Genomic DNA, 16754 nt, shown 5'->3' on the forward strand with positions numbered 1-16754 from the left:
CAAAAGACATGTTCAATCTAGCGAACTTCATTGAATAAGGGATTTAAGTATTATGGCTAGGGAAACAAGGCTATATGATGGATATTAACAGCCTAAAGTGATGTTGTGTTAAGTGATGCTGTGTGACTTGTCATAGGAGCGAGAGTTACAAAAGTAACATGAATGTTGTACTTTCCAAGACTTCTAAGATGGCATCAAACTTCTCCGCATGTAATGATTACCCTAATGACAGCCATACTTTGGTAATGATAACGAAGATGAACTGGCTATTTATGAATACTGAACGGTGGAGGACAGTGAACATTAAGTTCATGATGGCATTCATGACAATATTAAACCTCAACTATCATACTGGACACGGCTCATCAAATCATGCCTCACCGCCAGGGTTTAATTCAGCATCAGAAAGAAAAGTTCGGGAAATTTCCGTAAATATACTAAAAGTTCAGTCTTAAAACTGATTTCGACGATTCATTCATTACAATCACATACTAATACAGGAGATACATGATTTTTACCGCCTAATCTTAATTGTACGCTATTTCCTCGGGATAAAACTATCGTTGAAAAACTGCTCTGCCTTAAAAGAAATGTACTATGTACTTTATTTCATGAGTCATTACGAATATATCAGCAGAAACGTGCGCGACGATCATGACGTTACAGTAACACTCACATTTTAACACACGAATGCACACTAGGACAACACCACGGTATGGCGGCCGCGGCAACACTGACTGAAGTCTGTTCGCACCACCTGTGCCGCCCGCCCGCTGCGCACTTTGAGATCCCACTAGACTACGGTGGCTACAAGGCTAATCGAGCCTGGTCACTTAACATTGCTTGTGAAATCATATAACATATCTTGTAAGCGTCATGAACTTGATACAATTTGCAGATATTCAATTATTTCATTTTAAGGATGTATCAATGACAGCTTCATTCGTTAGAGCAAGCTCATCAAGAACATATATAAGAAAGGCCGTCACCTGAGATAAATAAAAATGAAATATCTAATGTCAAACTCTTCACTGTGAAGCTGGGAAATTCATGTAAATGTTACTCATGGGGAGAGCAGTGCACGATATTGCGTGGGATGGTAAGGAACCGGCCGGCTACTGAATGTGGGGGAGTCGTCCATCCGGCACTCTGGTCCGATTCAGGGATCTTAACTCTTGCTCAGCCTTATATGGTTATCTTTGAGTGTCATATCAACGGCATGACAGGAAACACTCTAAAGCATATATTTCGTAAGAACAACTAATATTCAATACCCTCAGGTAAGTAAAACTCAAGGGAAGTTGGTAACAGTGATTGTGGTTGCTCCGTAGTGCCTCGCCACTGGCCCACCTTCGCCTTGTTTAGCGATGATGGTGGAGGTTTTGGGTGTAGGCGGTGCTTTGTGACATGGATAATGTCTACTTTATAAACCAGGAGTGGGTGGCGTGCTTGAACTTGGAATATGATAAAGGAAACATTTCTTGAAAGCTGGGAAATACCACAATGGCTCATGTGAGGCGGGTGTACAAAATTGTACAAAATTTATGATTACCAGCTTAACATCAATAGCATATGCTTTCTAATGGCTAAGGATACCATCATTATTCATAATGCAGTCTGTTGATCACTATAATCTTGTTTCTCAAGCGAATCTTCTCTCTTTCAGAGCGGCTGTGATGTCGTCACGGCTCCGCTGATCTATGACGTCAGAGATCATGCGAGTATTGGCTGGTGGGACGAAGTGGCTCATCATGAAGGAGGAACAACACGAAGGAAAAAAAAATATTGAACGATCCGAAGTAGATCGAGCATGAATCGAAAAGAAATGTATAGAAAGAAATATTTGTTAATAACAATAATAGAAAACAGGTAAATAGTCAACTGATTAATCTAATTAATCATTAGAAAAAGTTGCAAAATTGTAAGTCCAAACTCGCTAGAACCAACCAACAGAAGCCAAGTGAAGTAACTAATCTAATCTATTCATCACCTCAAGATACTTCTAGTATCATAATGATTCATGTAAATTCGAAGCAACTATGTCTATGGTATCATAACTCCAAGAAACTTCATTCAGTGTTATTCTAGCATCACATTGTGGTGTATATATATATATATATATATATATATATATATATATATATATATATATATATATATATATAGTGCATATGAACGCACACTTCATAGAACACAATTCCCTTCAACAGCAAGGATTCGAACCCTGAATCATTAACATGCCTGCTGAGAACGCACAGCCGAGTGGTTACCGTTCCCAGTACTCACGTAAATTGTGCGGAATTCGAATCCTTTCTGTGGGAGGGCATTTTGAGAAATGTATATACACGAACTTCCTAAGCCCCTTTTTAAAAATCCCTGGGCAGAAGTTCTGTTGCTTCAATGCTGCAAGAGCTTCTGGAAAAAAATCCTGGGTAACCCCAGGACTCTTTCGTCTATTTCCTTGCGCTACCTCGCTAACGCGGGAAACAGCGACAAAGTATAATAAATAAATAAATAGAATATATATATATATGTGCCATGTCTAGGCCTGGATAAATGGACAGACACAACATGTTAACTGTTCATTTACGAAAGTTTACTGAATGCAAAACTGGGCTGTCAAAATACCATCACATTGAGCAGACTTTTTTTTATTTTTATCCTTAATTATTCTCCCCACCTCCAACGTTTTTCTATGCAAGGTTTGGTTAGGGTGCATAATTTTTTTTCTTTTGAGAGGGAGGAGGTAGCTTTAAGTGAGCCTTTTTTTTTCCCCCTCTGTCCCAGGATCGTCCACGACTGATCCTTTACCATTAACGAGCAGCGTACGTATTCCGTCAATCACTAAACGCTACTTTAACTACCCTATTCTAGGTTGTTACATCAGGCAGCATACAGCCAGTGTACGGTGCACTATCTAACGAGGCTACATCAGGAAGCATACAGCTAGTGTAGCTAGACTAGGATACATCAGGCAGCATACAGCCAGTGTAAGCTGAACCATCTCCACAAAGTTGCTCTTTATTTAATGTTCGGCTGACAATTCATTTCGACAACTTTATGTAAGTTTCCTTCCTCCTTCTAACGCTTTATGGGGTTCTGCATATCTGGGGCAAATATACTGAGGGGGTGGGTGATATACATTCCTTTTTCATACAAAATTTGATGTTTGTTGTCTTAAGTTGCTCGTAAATACGATACGTTGCCCGACGACTTTGGTTTATCTTCTGAGCATGTGACATAATTAGTGATATCAGCTGTTCAATCCGAGACATCTGCATAAAACAAGACTCAAAGTGGGTGTGAGCCTACATAGTTAACATATTCTTAAATCACATGGCATAAAACCGTAGTGGATAAAGACAGGATGAGTAATGGAGAAGGGAAGGGGAACCCGACACAAACTTTGTACTTCCTGATAAAATTCCTCCCCAGAGGCCCCGCCTGTGATTGTAGCTTATAGGCAAAATTTAAACATTGCCAACTTACCTTATGTCCGACAAGATTTGATGATCGAAACAGCCATACAAATTGAGTTCTTAGAGGTCTGGCTCACAGTATAAATCTGGTATTTTGAAATGAACGTACACCTTGCACCTTCCTGTCCATGTTTAACGTCTTGGCTCGCAAGATGCAAAGAACACTGTTGTTGCCTGGACACAAGATTTTAGTCCATTCATTTCTGAATTTTGACTAAATGTAAAAGTCTAATATGAATTTCAATGTTTGCATATTTTAAGCGAATCCAATCAACGTCCGTGGATGATGTCACTTTGATTATGCAAAATCCTACCCATATCACATACTTTAATAGACACTTTGATCGGTAGAGGGAATCATTCAGTAATTTTTCATTTTTCTTAAGAATGTAACCATTGCAATTTGTTATAATTTCTATACTCGACAGGAGAGTAATACTCGCGCAAAGAAAAGAAAATGCTCATGGAATATTAAAATCTTCCATGTTTTAGTGTACATTTTCGTGAAAGCTTGAGGGAGAAATAATGGCAGACTCGCAAGATATCCCCGTGTTGATGTCTGTTATAATGTTAATCACATGTAGCGACAAAAAGTCCTGGTAAACGTGGACTTTTGTCTAAAAAAAAAAAAAAAAAAAAACATGCTATACAGAACTTTGATGCTTGTAAAAGTATTGTAAGACAGGGTCGAACTTTCAACCCTAAGATCGCCATCCATGCTTTTTCAACTGAGCTGTCAAATGTTTCTCAATGATGTCGCTGAGATGTGTACATTAACTTCATATCAAATCTATAAGGTCACTCACATCCTACCTAATATTCATAATCAAAATTGTATTAATAAAGACTTGCAATCCATTTTCTTGAAGATGAACCTAAATTCATAGTAGAGAGTGTTTGAGCTCTAAATTTGCAGAAGCGCATTCAAAAATTTTGTAGTTATGAAAAGGTTTAGTTAAGATGTGTGTTAATGGACCATGTAGCCCTGTGGCAGCTTCCCGCTAGCGTAAATTCTTGGGTGTTGCTTGCTAATACTTTCTCCCCAGTACTGAATTGTCAGTTAATGACTAGGATTGTTTCGAGATATATTTAATGTCATTATCATGCTTTCCCAGAACCAAAGACTTTAGAATCCTGGATATTCTTATTTAGTCTCGTTTTAAATCTCTTGATGTTCTGTAGTGGATGGAGGCAATGCCTTCTGCTGAAAACATTACATTCAAGATAGAGATGCAGTAATAATTTGTGGCAAGTAAAAAATGATTTAATCTCATAATTTACACAATATTCGCTCATTTACCGGTCCAAAATTATTATTCAATTTGCCACAGCATCATGCAATACTATTACTTTAAACGTGATGCCAAGGGAACTCAGTTTAAAGATATTCGTAATTTGACGGTAGTCATGTATCTGAGTCGATAAATTTTGTAGTTAGTAAGGCAAACAACAGGACATTCTAACAATGAGGGAGGAATCTATAACCTGCCTATATAATTTAGTACCTTGTTGTTATCCTGGCATCATCTGGGTTGAGAAAACTATCAACATTATATTATTTTGCTTCTGTATTGTATCTTGTTTATTTTTTTTACCTTGTAATTGGCGGCCGCTGTGCCTTCTTAGTATCAATGGTGCTCTTAATGCTTAAGTTATTATATACAATATCTGCTTTATTCATCAAGTATGCTTACATGTCATATATCTATTCTCTCTCTCTCTCTCTCATATATATATATATATATATATATATATATATAATATATATATATATATATATATATATATATATATATATATTATTGTGAAATCATGAAAGGACGTTATTAGACGAAGCATTTCGATATATGATATATAAGCATTCTCTGTTGGGAATTTAATTTGCCGTAGCTTTTCCTTTGGCGTAGGCTGAATTAACTGATTTAATCTGTATTGCTTGTTTCGCTGTGCATCTATTTCTATCTCTTGCAAGAGCTTCGTTATCAAACCAAGTACTCCAATATTTATCGTATTTTGGTTTTGTAGCATCAGGAGCCTTGCATAATTCAGCAGCTTAATATTAAGTAAACATCTGATGCATGCTGACATAAATTCCCCGTCTGTGGCAATGATGATGGGAAGAAAATGTTGTGACCTGTGCCATGATAATGATGAAAATAATGGCAGTGCGGTAGTATTACATGGATTATTACATGGAAACTGCTAATATCTTCACCTATGTAGTGTACATGGTATTTGCTGATCACTCAGCGGTTAAGATAATAATCATGATATACTAACTTCAATGAAGCTTAGTCCTAGGATTTAACACTGAAGTTAGTGATGCAAAGATTAAAGTAAGGGGTTAACCTATTACAGTTGTCTACTGAACTTCGCGTTTACGTGTAATATGAAAGTGCGTTGTCCCCAGGGGTGGCGCTTTCTATACGCACTTTACGCACGGTGCGTAGGGTAACCACCTGTTCACGTGGTCCCTTAGTCCCGACTGCTACAGCAAAATCTTTAGAAATCGGGAAATGCTGTCCCAGCCATCGAAGATTTTCGAAATTTTCCGCGGGAATATTTGCTTGGTCCCAAAGAGCTTTTTTTTTGGGGGGGGGGGGGAGACTATGAAGGGTGGAAGGGCCCTCAAAAGAGACTTTGCTCTGGGCTCCCAAAAGGCTAGGTCTGGCCCTGATGGTACCTCAATAAAACTACTAATACCCAGTCGGCTGTAAGGTTATACCCAGGATACTTCCAACATCCTAAAATGTTTCTGTACACAGCCAGGTCATAGTTCCTGTGCTCATAACTATACACAAATATTTGCAACTTTATGTATATCATTACTATTTAGCTTTCTTTTTCCTGCTACATTTGCCCCCAGTATCATAACTTGTCTACTAATACCAATATCTCAGTATCATTTATTCATATTTATAGTTTCTTCTAGTATTGGTACCTGCCTAATACGCCTATCAAGGTTTATGTCTGTATTAATGTTTTACATATTCTGTCCTTATGTTTGTATCTATTTTTCTACTTAGTTTGTAGTGAATACAGTAAATAGTTATGAGGGTTATGATTTATTTTCTGTTTATCATTTTAAGCATCAATTTTGTCATCTACATAATAATGTTGATGATCTCTGTATTAATATGCATAAAAACTAATTTTGCCGGAAAAGTGCCATTGCACCTAAGCTGGGCCAATGGTGTTGTAGTGATGATGGACTGATGGCCTTAGCAGCTTGAAACAAAAGTATAGGTTAAAAGTAAATGGTGTCTAGGGTATAATGAGAATGGCCTTTGTCCTGACCCCACACAATGATACATGTTAGGTTCAACAAGGTTCAAGGCCAGTCAAAGAATCTAATGTAATCCTATTGGTATTATAACCAAAAGTAGCTTGATGGCATTTGCCATCGTTATTTTGAATATAAAATCATAATTAGTGTTAGTCTACCATTGAGTTACTTTAATTACATTTCATACTTTCTTTGTAGTTTTAATTTTACAAAAAATGTGACCGGCAGTATTTCCTCTTCCTTTTTATCATTACTGTATTTTAGGTCTTGCCATCATTATTATTGATATATCTTCATGCCAGTCATTCCCTTCCCTCTTACATCTTTTTTAAATATTTTTAGTTTTTCTGACCAATATGTGCTGCTCTTCATTTCTCCTCCATTCATTTGTAATAAAGCATTTTTCACTTGCTGTTCTAGTAGTGTATTAATGTATACCTGGAGGAGTGTTACTTCATTTATGCTTTCAAGTTTTTCCTTATAAATTTTCTTTTCAATTATATACTCATCTTCAGTTGATATATCTTCTTTTGATTACTATAGATTGTATTTGCTATTGTACTTGTTATTAAATTAAGTTTTGCTCTTTGATATACATGATGACTTCTTTATAATGACACCCAAAAAAAAGAAAAATGTTTCATATAGTAATCTTACCATTCAGTTGATTATATTGTATTACAAAGATGTCACTTCAGCAGCAGTGTCCAATTTTTTTTTCATATACTTTTTTTTACTATGCCTTTGTTTAAGGCCAGAGGGCTTGTGTTGTTTTTTGTTGAAAATTGTTTTCCCCAAATTTGAGGAATCAACTGTAAAAATATGAAGTGAAATAATTATATACAACTTTTTAAAGTTAATCTCATGTGGACAATGAAGTTACTTTGACTTTAAACCAAATTCTTAGTCAGATTTAGAATGTTTGTGAAAATAATCCTATATAGAGGCCATCATATATATAATGAACTTTCTTCAGTTTTTCTTAGAGCTAAAAAAAATTTGAGTTATATCACAGGAAAGCAATACAGCTTCCTAAATCATGTCTTCCATTAGCATAAGCCACCTATGGACAAGCTGACCTGGTTTATCTGATCCTTCAGGAACCCTCGTTCCCATTACCTGATCTAGAATGTCAGACTTTCCTCCCACAAACCTTATTTTCCTATTGCCATTAACTCTCTTGGAAAATAATAAACAGTCTGAGAATTTACTGTTCCTGGGCCAGTACTTCTTTTCATTACTATTCTGTAATATTGTATTTAAGTTCAAGTATTTATTTCTTATACATACATTTTCTTGTTTAATGTAACCCTTTTCTCTTTACTAGAGACTATTTTTATTCTCCAAATATTCCAAGTTTTGCCTCTCTTCCCTACCTATACATCTCTACAAATCTAGTGACCAGCAAGTTTAGAAAACTTAGGTTTGTCCTTTCCTTCAAATTCAGTTCATTACTCATGTTAAGTTATACTTACTTTTAGCATTTGCTATCTTTTTAATCTTTTTTTACATTACATGTTAAGTACATATATTATGTTAATTATTACTTTAGAGTAACTACCATGTTGATATTATTCTGAAAAATTCTTGTGCAGCTACAGTTGTGGCTGCTTGGGAACTTTTGTTTTTCGTTGATTTTGTTATTTGCAATAATTTTGTTGTTTATCATTTTGTTTACTTTTTCGTTTCTTCTTTGTTTAGTAGCATTTGTTTACAAAAACAGTTTTCAAGTAAAAAATAAAAAAAAAAATTCACCATAAGAGGATACCTGCATTGCCTACTTACATGCATAAGAATGTAGCCAATATATTGACGATTACTTTGGAATATATCATATCAGTGTCAAATGAAAATATGTTATTGAATATATCCATTAGAAAGGTATTTGGTATAAGTATACCTGATGAACAAAATTATACAAATAAAGAGTATATGTCACGTATATGATCTTTCTTATGTCCTCAAATTTGTAGTTTCATGGTCAGCTCTGAGCATAAAGACTTCCATATTCAATAAAGGAAAACAAAAACAAAAAGTGGAGTACAAATTTCTTTCAAGAAAAAAATATGGAAACAACATATGAATCCATGTTGCTTATAGGAATGTAAAAATAAAATCCAAGATAATCAAGAAGAGTGGGGATAGATATCTGGAAATCCCCCTCGTCTCGTAATATCACTTTCTAACAGCAGGAACAAAAGTACTATAGCATCCTTGTCAAATCTTCAAAGGATCAGGCACCTATTCCTGATGCTAGCTCACTCTAATGGGAAATGTGTGTCTATCAATCTATATCTGTGAAACTCATTCCTGAGAACTTATTGTATTTTGCAAGAAAGACCTTCTGCTCTTATAGGGCCCAGTAACCTGTACAACTTTCTAAATTTATGCATAATTTCATTTATTCCATTCTTCCAATATCATTATGAAAATATCTCTTTACATCTTATAAGTTATGCTAAATTTCATGTTATAGTCTTTGTGTGTTGTATCCTTGCATCTCTTTGAACTGTTCTCTGTCTACATCAGTTTTTCAGCTAGGGTTCACTAAGACCCAAGGGTTCTGCAAGCATCCTTCAAGAGTTAAAAAGAATTCTGCGATAAAAAAGTTTTGAAGCCAAGCTGTTCATATTTCATATGTGGAACACTTTGCACAAGAACTTGGTTAATGGTTGCCATAAAATTGCTCCATGGTGTAGTGGTTAGTGTTTTTGTCCATGGTTCAGCACAGGCCAACCCAGGGCTGGATCTGGGTGGATTTGAATTCTGGGCATGACAGTTGGTTCACACCTAACCCAGAAGTTCATCCTCCACTTGGGGATGCTCAATAAATGGATACTTAGCATAAACTTGGGTGAATGTGTGTGTGTGTGTGTGTGTGTGTGTGTGTGTGTGTGTGTGTGTGTGTGTGTGTGTGTGTGTGTGTGTACACATAGAAAGAAAGACATGGCACAAATTACAAGCTTAAGAGACAAGGCAACATAAGTGTAAAAATCTTCCAGTCCAGTAACACAAATAATAATCAAAGGAAGGGGGGGGAAATGGAAAAAGAGGATGCTGCAGGTTGCTTAAAGGTTCCTTCACCAAAAAAAGGTTGAAAATTCTGGTCTATTTTAATGAACTGGTTTAAATGCTAAAAGGTATAAAGTCACTCCTTACTCTTCTCCCTTCCATGATGGACAAACTTAAGGCATCTGACCTTACTTTGCAGCTGCTCATTTAATTCTAGTACTATCTTTGTTATCCTTCTCTGGACCTTCTCCATTACATCCTAATGCTTCTTTAAATATACAAGCAGTGACCAAAGTAAAGGAGCATATTTTGGTTTTGGCCTTAAATAGGATATAGAGACCTTGCCCCAAATCGACATTCACTGGGAACCAATCACTTTCCTCTCTTCCTACTTGTGCACATGCCTTACATCATCAATAAAACCTTTTCACTGCTTCTAGCAACTTGCCTTCCACACCATATATTCTTAATACCTTCCACAGAGCATCTCTATCAACTCTATCATATGCCTTCTCCTGATCCATAAATGCTACATACAAATCCATTTGTTTTTCAAAGTATTTCTCACATACATTCTTCAAAGCAAACACCTGATCCACACATCCTCTACCACTTCTGAAACAACACTGCTCTTCCCCAATCTGATGCTCTGTACATGCCTTCACCCTCTCAATCAATACCCTCCCATATAATTTCCCAGGAACACTCAACAAACTTATACCTCTGTAATTTGAACACTCACCTTTATCCCCTTTGCCTTTGTACAATGGCACTATGCATGCATTCCGCCAATCCTCAGGCACTTTACCATGAACCATACATACACTGAATATCTTCACCAACCAGTCAACAACACAGTCACCCCCCTTTTTTAATAAATTCCACTGCAATACCATCCAAACCCACTGCCATGCTGGCTTTCATCTTCTGCAAAGCTTTTACTACCTCTTCTGTTTACCAAACCATTCTCCCTAAACCTCTCACTTTGCACACCACCTTGACCAAAACACCCTATATCTGCCACTCTATCACCTAGCACATTCAACAAATCCTCAAAATACTCACTCCTTCTCACATTACCACTACTTGTTATTACCTCCCCATTAGCCCCCTTCACTGATGTTCCCATTTGTTCTCTTGTCTTATGCACTTTATTTACCTCCTTCCAAAAGATCTTTTTACTCTCCCTAAAATTTAATGATACTCTTTCATCCCAACTCTCATTTTGCCCTCTTTTTAACCTCTTGCACCTTTCTGTTGACCTCCTGCCTCTTTCTTTTATACAAATCCCAGTCATTTGGACTATTTCTCTGCAAAACTTGTCCAAATGCCTCTCTTCCACAAATAATCTTACTTCTTCATCCCACCACTCACAACCCTTTCTAATCTGCCCACCTCCCATGCTTCTCATGCTACAAGCATCTTTTGCACAAACCATCACTGCTTCCCTAAATACATCCCATTCCTCCCCCACTCCCCTTACGTTCTATGCTCTCGCCTTATTCCATTTTGTACTCACTCTCTCCTGGCACTTCCTCACATAAGTCTCCTTCCCAAGCTCACTTACTCTCACCACTCTCTTCACCTCAACATTCTCTCTTCTTTTCTGAAAACCTCTATAAATCTTCACCTTCGCCTTCACAAGATAATGATCAGACATCCCTCCAGTTGTACCTCTCAGCACATTAACATCCAAAAGTCTCTCTTTTGCATGCCTATCAATTAACACGTAATCCAATAATGCTCTCTGGCCATCTCTCCTACTTAAATACATATACTTATGTATATCTCTCTTTTTCAACCAGGTATTCCCAATCACCAGTCCTTTTTCTGCACACAAATCTACAAGCTCTTCACCATTTCCATCTACAACACTGAACACCCCATGTACACCAATTATTCCCTCAACTGTTACATTACTCACCTTTGAATTCAAATCACCCATCACTATAACCCAGTCTCGTGCATCAAAACTACTAACACACTCACTCAGCTGCTCCTAAAACACTTGCCTCTCATGATCTTTCTTCTCATGCCCAGGTGCATAGGCACCAATAATCACCCATCTCTCTCCATTCACTTTCAGTTTCACCCATATCAATGCATGCATAGGGGACAAAGGTGAGTGCTCAAATTACAGAGGTATAAGTTTGTTGAGTATTCCTGGGAAATTATATGGGAGGATATTGACTGAGAGGGTGAAAGCATGTACAGAGCATCAGATTGGGGAAGAGCAGTGTAGTCTCAGAAGTGGTAGAGGATGTGTGGATCACGTGTTTGCTTTAAAGAATGTATGTGAGAAATACTTAGAAAAGCAAATGGATTTGTATGTAGCATTTATGGATCAGGAGAAGGCATATGATAGAGTTGATAGAGATGCTCTGTGGAAGGTATTAATAATATACGGTGTGGGAGGCAAGTTGCTAGATGCAGTGAATAGTTTTTATCAAGGATGTAAGGCATGTGTATGAGTAGGAAGAGAGGAAAGCGACTGGTTCTCAACGAATGTTGGTTTGCGGCAAGGGTGTGTGATGTCTCCATGGTTGTTTAATTTGTTTATGGATAGGGTTGTTAGGAAGGTGAATGCAAGAGTTTTGGAGAGAGGGGCAAGTATGCAGTCTGTTGTGGATGAGAGGGCTTGGGAAGTGAGTCAGTTGTTGTTCGCTGATGATACAGTGCTGGTGGCTGATTTGGGTGAGAAACTGCAGAAGCTGGTGACTGAGTTTGGTAAAGTGTGTGAAAGAAGAAAGCTGAGAGTAAATGTGAATAAGAGCAAGGTTATCAGGTACAGCAGGTTGAGGGACAAGTCAATTGGGAGGTAAGTTTGAACGGAGAAAAACTGGAGGAAGTGAAGTGTTTTAGATATCTGGGAGTGGATTTGGCAGCGGATAGAACCATGGAAGCGGAAGTGAGTCACAGGGTGGGGGAGGGGGCAAAAGTTCTAGGAGCATTGGAAAATGTGTGGAAGGCAAGAACATCATCTTGGAAAGCAAAAATGGGTATGTTTGAAGGAACAGTGGTTCCAACAATGCTATATGGTTGCGAGGCGTGGGCTATAGATAGAGTTGTGTGGAGGAGGGTGGATATGTTGGAAATGAGATGTTTGAGGACAATATGTGGTGTGAGGTGGTTTGATCGAGTAAGTAATGAAAGGGTAAGAAAGAGATGTCTGGTAATAAAAAGAGTGTGGTTGAGAGAGCAGAAGGTGTTTTGAAATGGATTGGTCACATGGAGAGAATGAGTGAGGAAAGATTGACAAAGAGGATATGTGTCAGAGGTGGAGGGAACGAGGAGAAGTGGGAGACCAAATTGGAAGTGGAAAGATGGGGTGAAAAAGATTTTGAGCGACCAGGGCCTCAACATACAGGAGGGTGAAAGGCGTACAAGGAATAGAGTGAATTGTTATGATGTGGTATACTGGGGTCGATGTGCTGTCAATGGATTGAACCTGGGGATGTGAAGCGTCTGGGGTAATCCATGGAAAGTTTTATGGGGCTTGGATGTGGAAAGGGAGGTGTGGTTTCAGTGCATTACACATGACAGCTAGAGACTGAGTGTGAACAAATGTGGCCATTGTTGTCTTTTCCTAGCAATACCTCGCGTGCATGCGGGGGGAGGGGGTTGTCATTTCATGTAGGCGGGGTGGTGACAGGAATGAATAAAGGCAGCATATATTAATTATGTACATGTGTATCTATGTATATGTCTGAGTATGTACATATATGTATACGTTGAAATGTATAGGTATGTACATGTGCGTGTGTGGACGTATATGTATTATACATGTGTATGTGGGTGGGTTGGGCCATTCTTTTGTCTGTTTCCTTACGCTACCTTGCTATATATATATCATTATTATGCTTGATTGCCATTTCCTACATGAGCAAGTTGGTGCCAGGAAACTGACAAAGAAATATCCATCCACTCATATATATACATACACGCCTAACCACATACATATACATATCAACATATACACCTACACAGACATAAACATATGTACATATTCATACTTGCTTGCCTTCGATCCATTCCTGGCGCCATCCCATCCCACAGGAAACAGGATCACTGCCCCCTCCATCCCCCTTTCAGCGAGGTAGTGCCAGAAAAACAGACAAAAAAGGCCACATTTGTCCATAGTCAGTCTCTAGCTGTTATGTGTAATGTTCTGAAACCTCAGCTCCCTATCCACATCCAGGCCCCACAGACCTTCCCATGGTTTACCCCAGATGTTTCACATGCCCTGATTCAGTCCATTGACAGCATGTCAACCTCAGTATACCACATTATTCCAATTCAAACTATTACCTACACCCCTCTCACCCTCCTGCATGTTCAGGCCACAATCGCTGAAAATCTTTCTCATTCCATCCTTCCACCTCCAACTTGGTCTCCTGCTTCTCCTTGTTCCCTCCACCTCTAACGTTAACTTCTATCCTCTTTGTAAACCTTTCCTCACTTGTTCCCTCCACATGTCTAAACCATTTCAACATATTATCCCTGGGGCTAGGGGAGAAAGAATACTGCCCAAGTATTCCCTGCGTGTCATAGAAGGTGACTGAACGGGGTGGGAGCAGGGGGCTGGAAATCCTCCCCTTTTGTTTTGCTTTTCCAAAAGAAGGAACAGAGAAGGGGACCAAGTGGGGATCTTCCCTTCTAATGCTCTGTCATCCATTCTTGATGCTACCTTGCTAATATAGGAAATGACAAATTTATTTATATTTCTTATTTAGCTTTGTCGCTGTCTCCCGCGTTAGCAAGGTAGCACAAGGAAACAGACGAAAGAATGGCCCAACCCACTGACATACACATGTATATACATATACGTCCACACACGCAAATATTCATACCTATATATACAGACAGTATGAATTATGTACATGTGTATATATGTATATGTCTGAATTGGAGCGATGTGGTATACCGGGGTTGACGTGCTGTCAGTGGATTGAATCAAGGCATGTGTATGGGGGTAGGTTGGGCCATTTCTTTCGTCTGTTTCCTTGCGCTACCTCACAAACACGGGAGACAGCGGCAAAAAAAAAAAAAAAAAAAAAAAAAAAAATATATATATATATATATATATATATATATATATATATATATATATATATATATATATATATATATATATATATATATATATATCACTTTTGATTTTTAACTAAAAGACAGCACAATACAGTAGATTGGAAAGCCAGATTTTATGGTGACAGTGAATGGTTAAGGGAACCATGATAATATGGCAGTCTCATAAGATTAAGAAATGAGGGACTACAAGCTGGGTAACATGAATTTAAACTCCTTCCTGTAAATTAATACCAACTTGGGTGATTCCGCACATGGCTTATGGAGAGGGATTTTCCTTCCAAAGTCATATTTCCTCCCCCAAACACAACAGACCAAAAGCTTTCTTTTTTTGCATTAATGAAAAGAGCTAAAAGAATAAAGATGCAAAATATTCATGTGCATATTATAAATTTACATATATTGAGCTGCTGTATACTGAAATTTACCGTTATCATAAGATAATGAATAACTGTTCTTCATGTAATATGTTGCAGACTAACTACATACATTCTACAGTACCACTTTGTTAGATCATAAACTAAGTAGAGTCTTTCTCATAAAAAAGTATTTCAGATACTGTAGTTAAAGGTTACTGGGAATTTGAATTACATGCATGTTGGCAGTATGTAGGAAATAAGATTTTGTAAAGGTACTTGAAATGAAACATAAAATACTGAAAAACAGCACCATCAAAGTGGCTAACTAATTCCCTGCTTTTGATACAGCATGGACAAAAGACTCATTGAACTTTGACCTTTACAGTGCTGCAAGAGAATACCTTTGAAGAAGTTTGAAAACTGGAAAAACTGAATGGATGAGGAGTCACTCGCACCATACACTGCTTTCAATCAATACATTATGTATTAATTCATTATCAGCAAGCATCTATGTCAAATTTGTTTTCTTCCTCGCTGCTATTTCTGTCAATGAGCTGTGTGCTAGGGGTTTTCTTCTCTTCCTCACCATAGAGGTGGATGGACTTATGTAGTGAGAGAAGAATGAGTTCTGTTAGCAAGCAACAAGCCATCAGACCTGAAAATATGTATAAAACATAGAAATTCATTAAAATACTATTTTGATATTTTGCAAGTAACACCTAAAAGTGTAAATGGAACAAACACTCATGCAAATCTATCTTGATACTTTATTGTTCAAACACAGAGTGCTGCTGTTCAGTTGTATATATATGCTGAATAAATGGGCTCTCTAAAAGTGTAACTAACATTAACAGGACATCTTGCTACAAAAAAAATATATGAAATCTTTGAACATGGCATTCTACGTTTTTTCAAAGAAAACTTCAGAGTTACTGTTCATAATAAAAACTGTCACTTTCCCTAAAAGAGAACATTACAGCTGAAGAAGCCCACAAAGTCCACTACGTAGAAGCAAGTCATATGAAAATATTATGTAAATAAAAATAATCAAATCATCCTCTCCAGCATCAGCGGTTGATTCCTCCTCACCAATCTGCCCTTTGTAAAAATCCACATTAGCAAAGAAATATGCAGCTATTCCCCAGTAATTTTTGCTTCCATCCACTTTACAGCTTGCACACCTTCTGCAGAAGAAAGTTTTGCTTCAGTGTCAAATGTAAATATTCCCCATCTGTGCCATCATCAATATGGAATGTACATTGCCTCTTTTACATTTATCACTGGTATTTCAGAGAAGAAAGAGAACACCATCATAACACCAGACCAGTACTCTAATGAAAGGAGAATGATTATAATGTAAGATATAGCATGGAACCAGCTTTTTCACTTTAGATTTAGAAGATTGTAGGTGGCAATGTTTGTTCAAATACTTAACTTCATACAAATCATGATTATATCATGAGATGGTTCATATCTGAAAATATCACTTTCTATGTTGATTCATATGATCTGTCTCTGTGTTACTGATAT

General features: G+C 37.5%; 2 protein-coding genes and 1 long non-coding RNA gene across 4 annotated transcripts in view; 1 reads left to right on the forward strand and 2 right to left on the reverse strand.

Annotated features, from left to right (window-relative positions):
- Window positions 1-767, reverse strand: part of msps (msps cytoskeleton-associated protein 5) — a 231031-nt gene extending 230264 nt beyond the window's left edge. The window contains exon 1 of one of the 2 annotated variants that reach the window (XM_071681598.1): window positions 677-767. The gene's annotated coding sequence lies outside the window, so the exon portion shown is untranslated. The remainder of the gene's footprint in view (window positions 1-676) is intronic. The other variant, XM_071681599.1, reaches the window with a different exon arrangement.
- LOC139759453 (uncharacterized) overlaps window positions 1-8707 on the forward strand; it is a 28878-nt gene extending 20171 nt beyond the window's left edge. Inside the window, exon 2 of the long non-coding RNA XR_011715057.1 lies at window positions 1667-8707. This is a non-coding gene — a long non-coding RNA (uncharacterized lncRNA). The remainder of the gene's footprint in view (window positions 1-1666) is intronic.
- Window positions 8708-14915: 6208 nt separating this feature from the next.
- Window positions 14916-16754, reverse strand: part of LOC139759455 (solute carrier organic anion transporter family member 4C1-like) — a 74828-nt gene continuing 72989 nt past the window's right edge. Inside the window, exon 17 of the mRNA XM_071681602.1 lies at window positions 14916-15879. Coding sequence (XP_071537703.1) covers window positions 15722-15879 — 158 coding nt within the window. The 3' untranslated portion in view covers window positions 14916-15721. The remainder of the gene's footprint in view (window positions 15880-16754) is intronic.

The sequence above is a fragment of the Panulirus ornatus genome, chromosome 33 (genome assembly GCF_036320965.1).
Source record: "Panulirus ornatus isolate Po-2019 chromosome 33, ASM3632096v1, whole genome shotgun sequence".
Classification (NCBI taxonomy): Eukaryota; Metazoa; Arthropoda; class Malacostraca; order Decapoda; family Palinuridae; genus Panulirus; species Panulirus ornatus.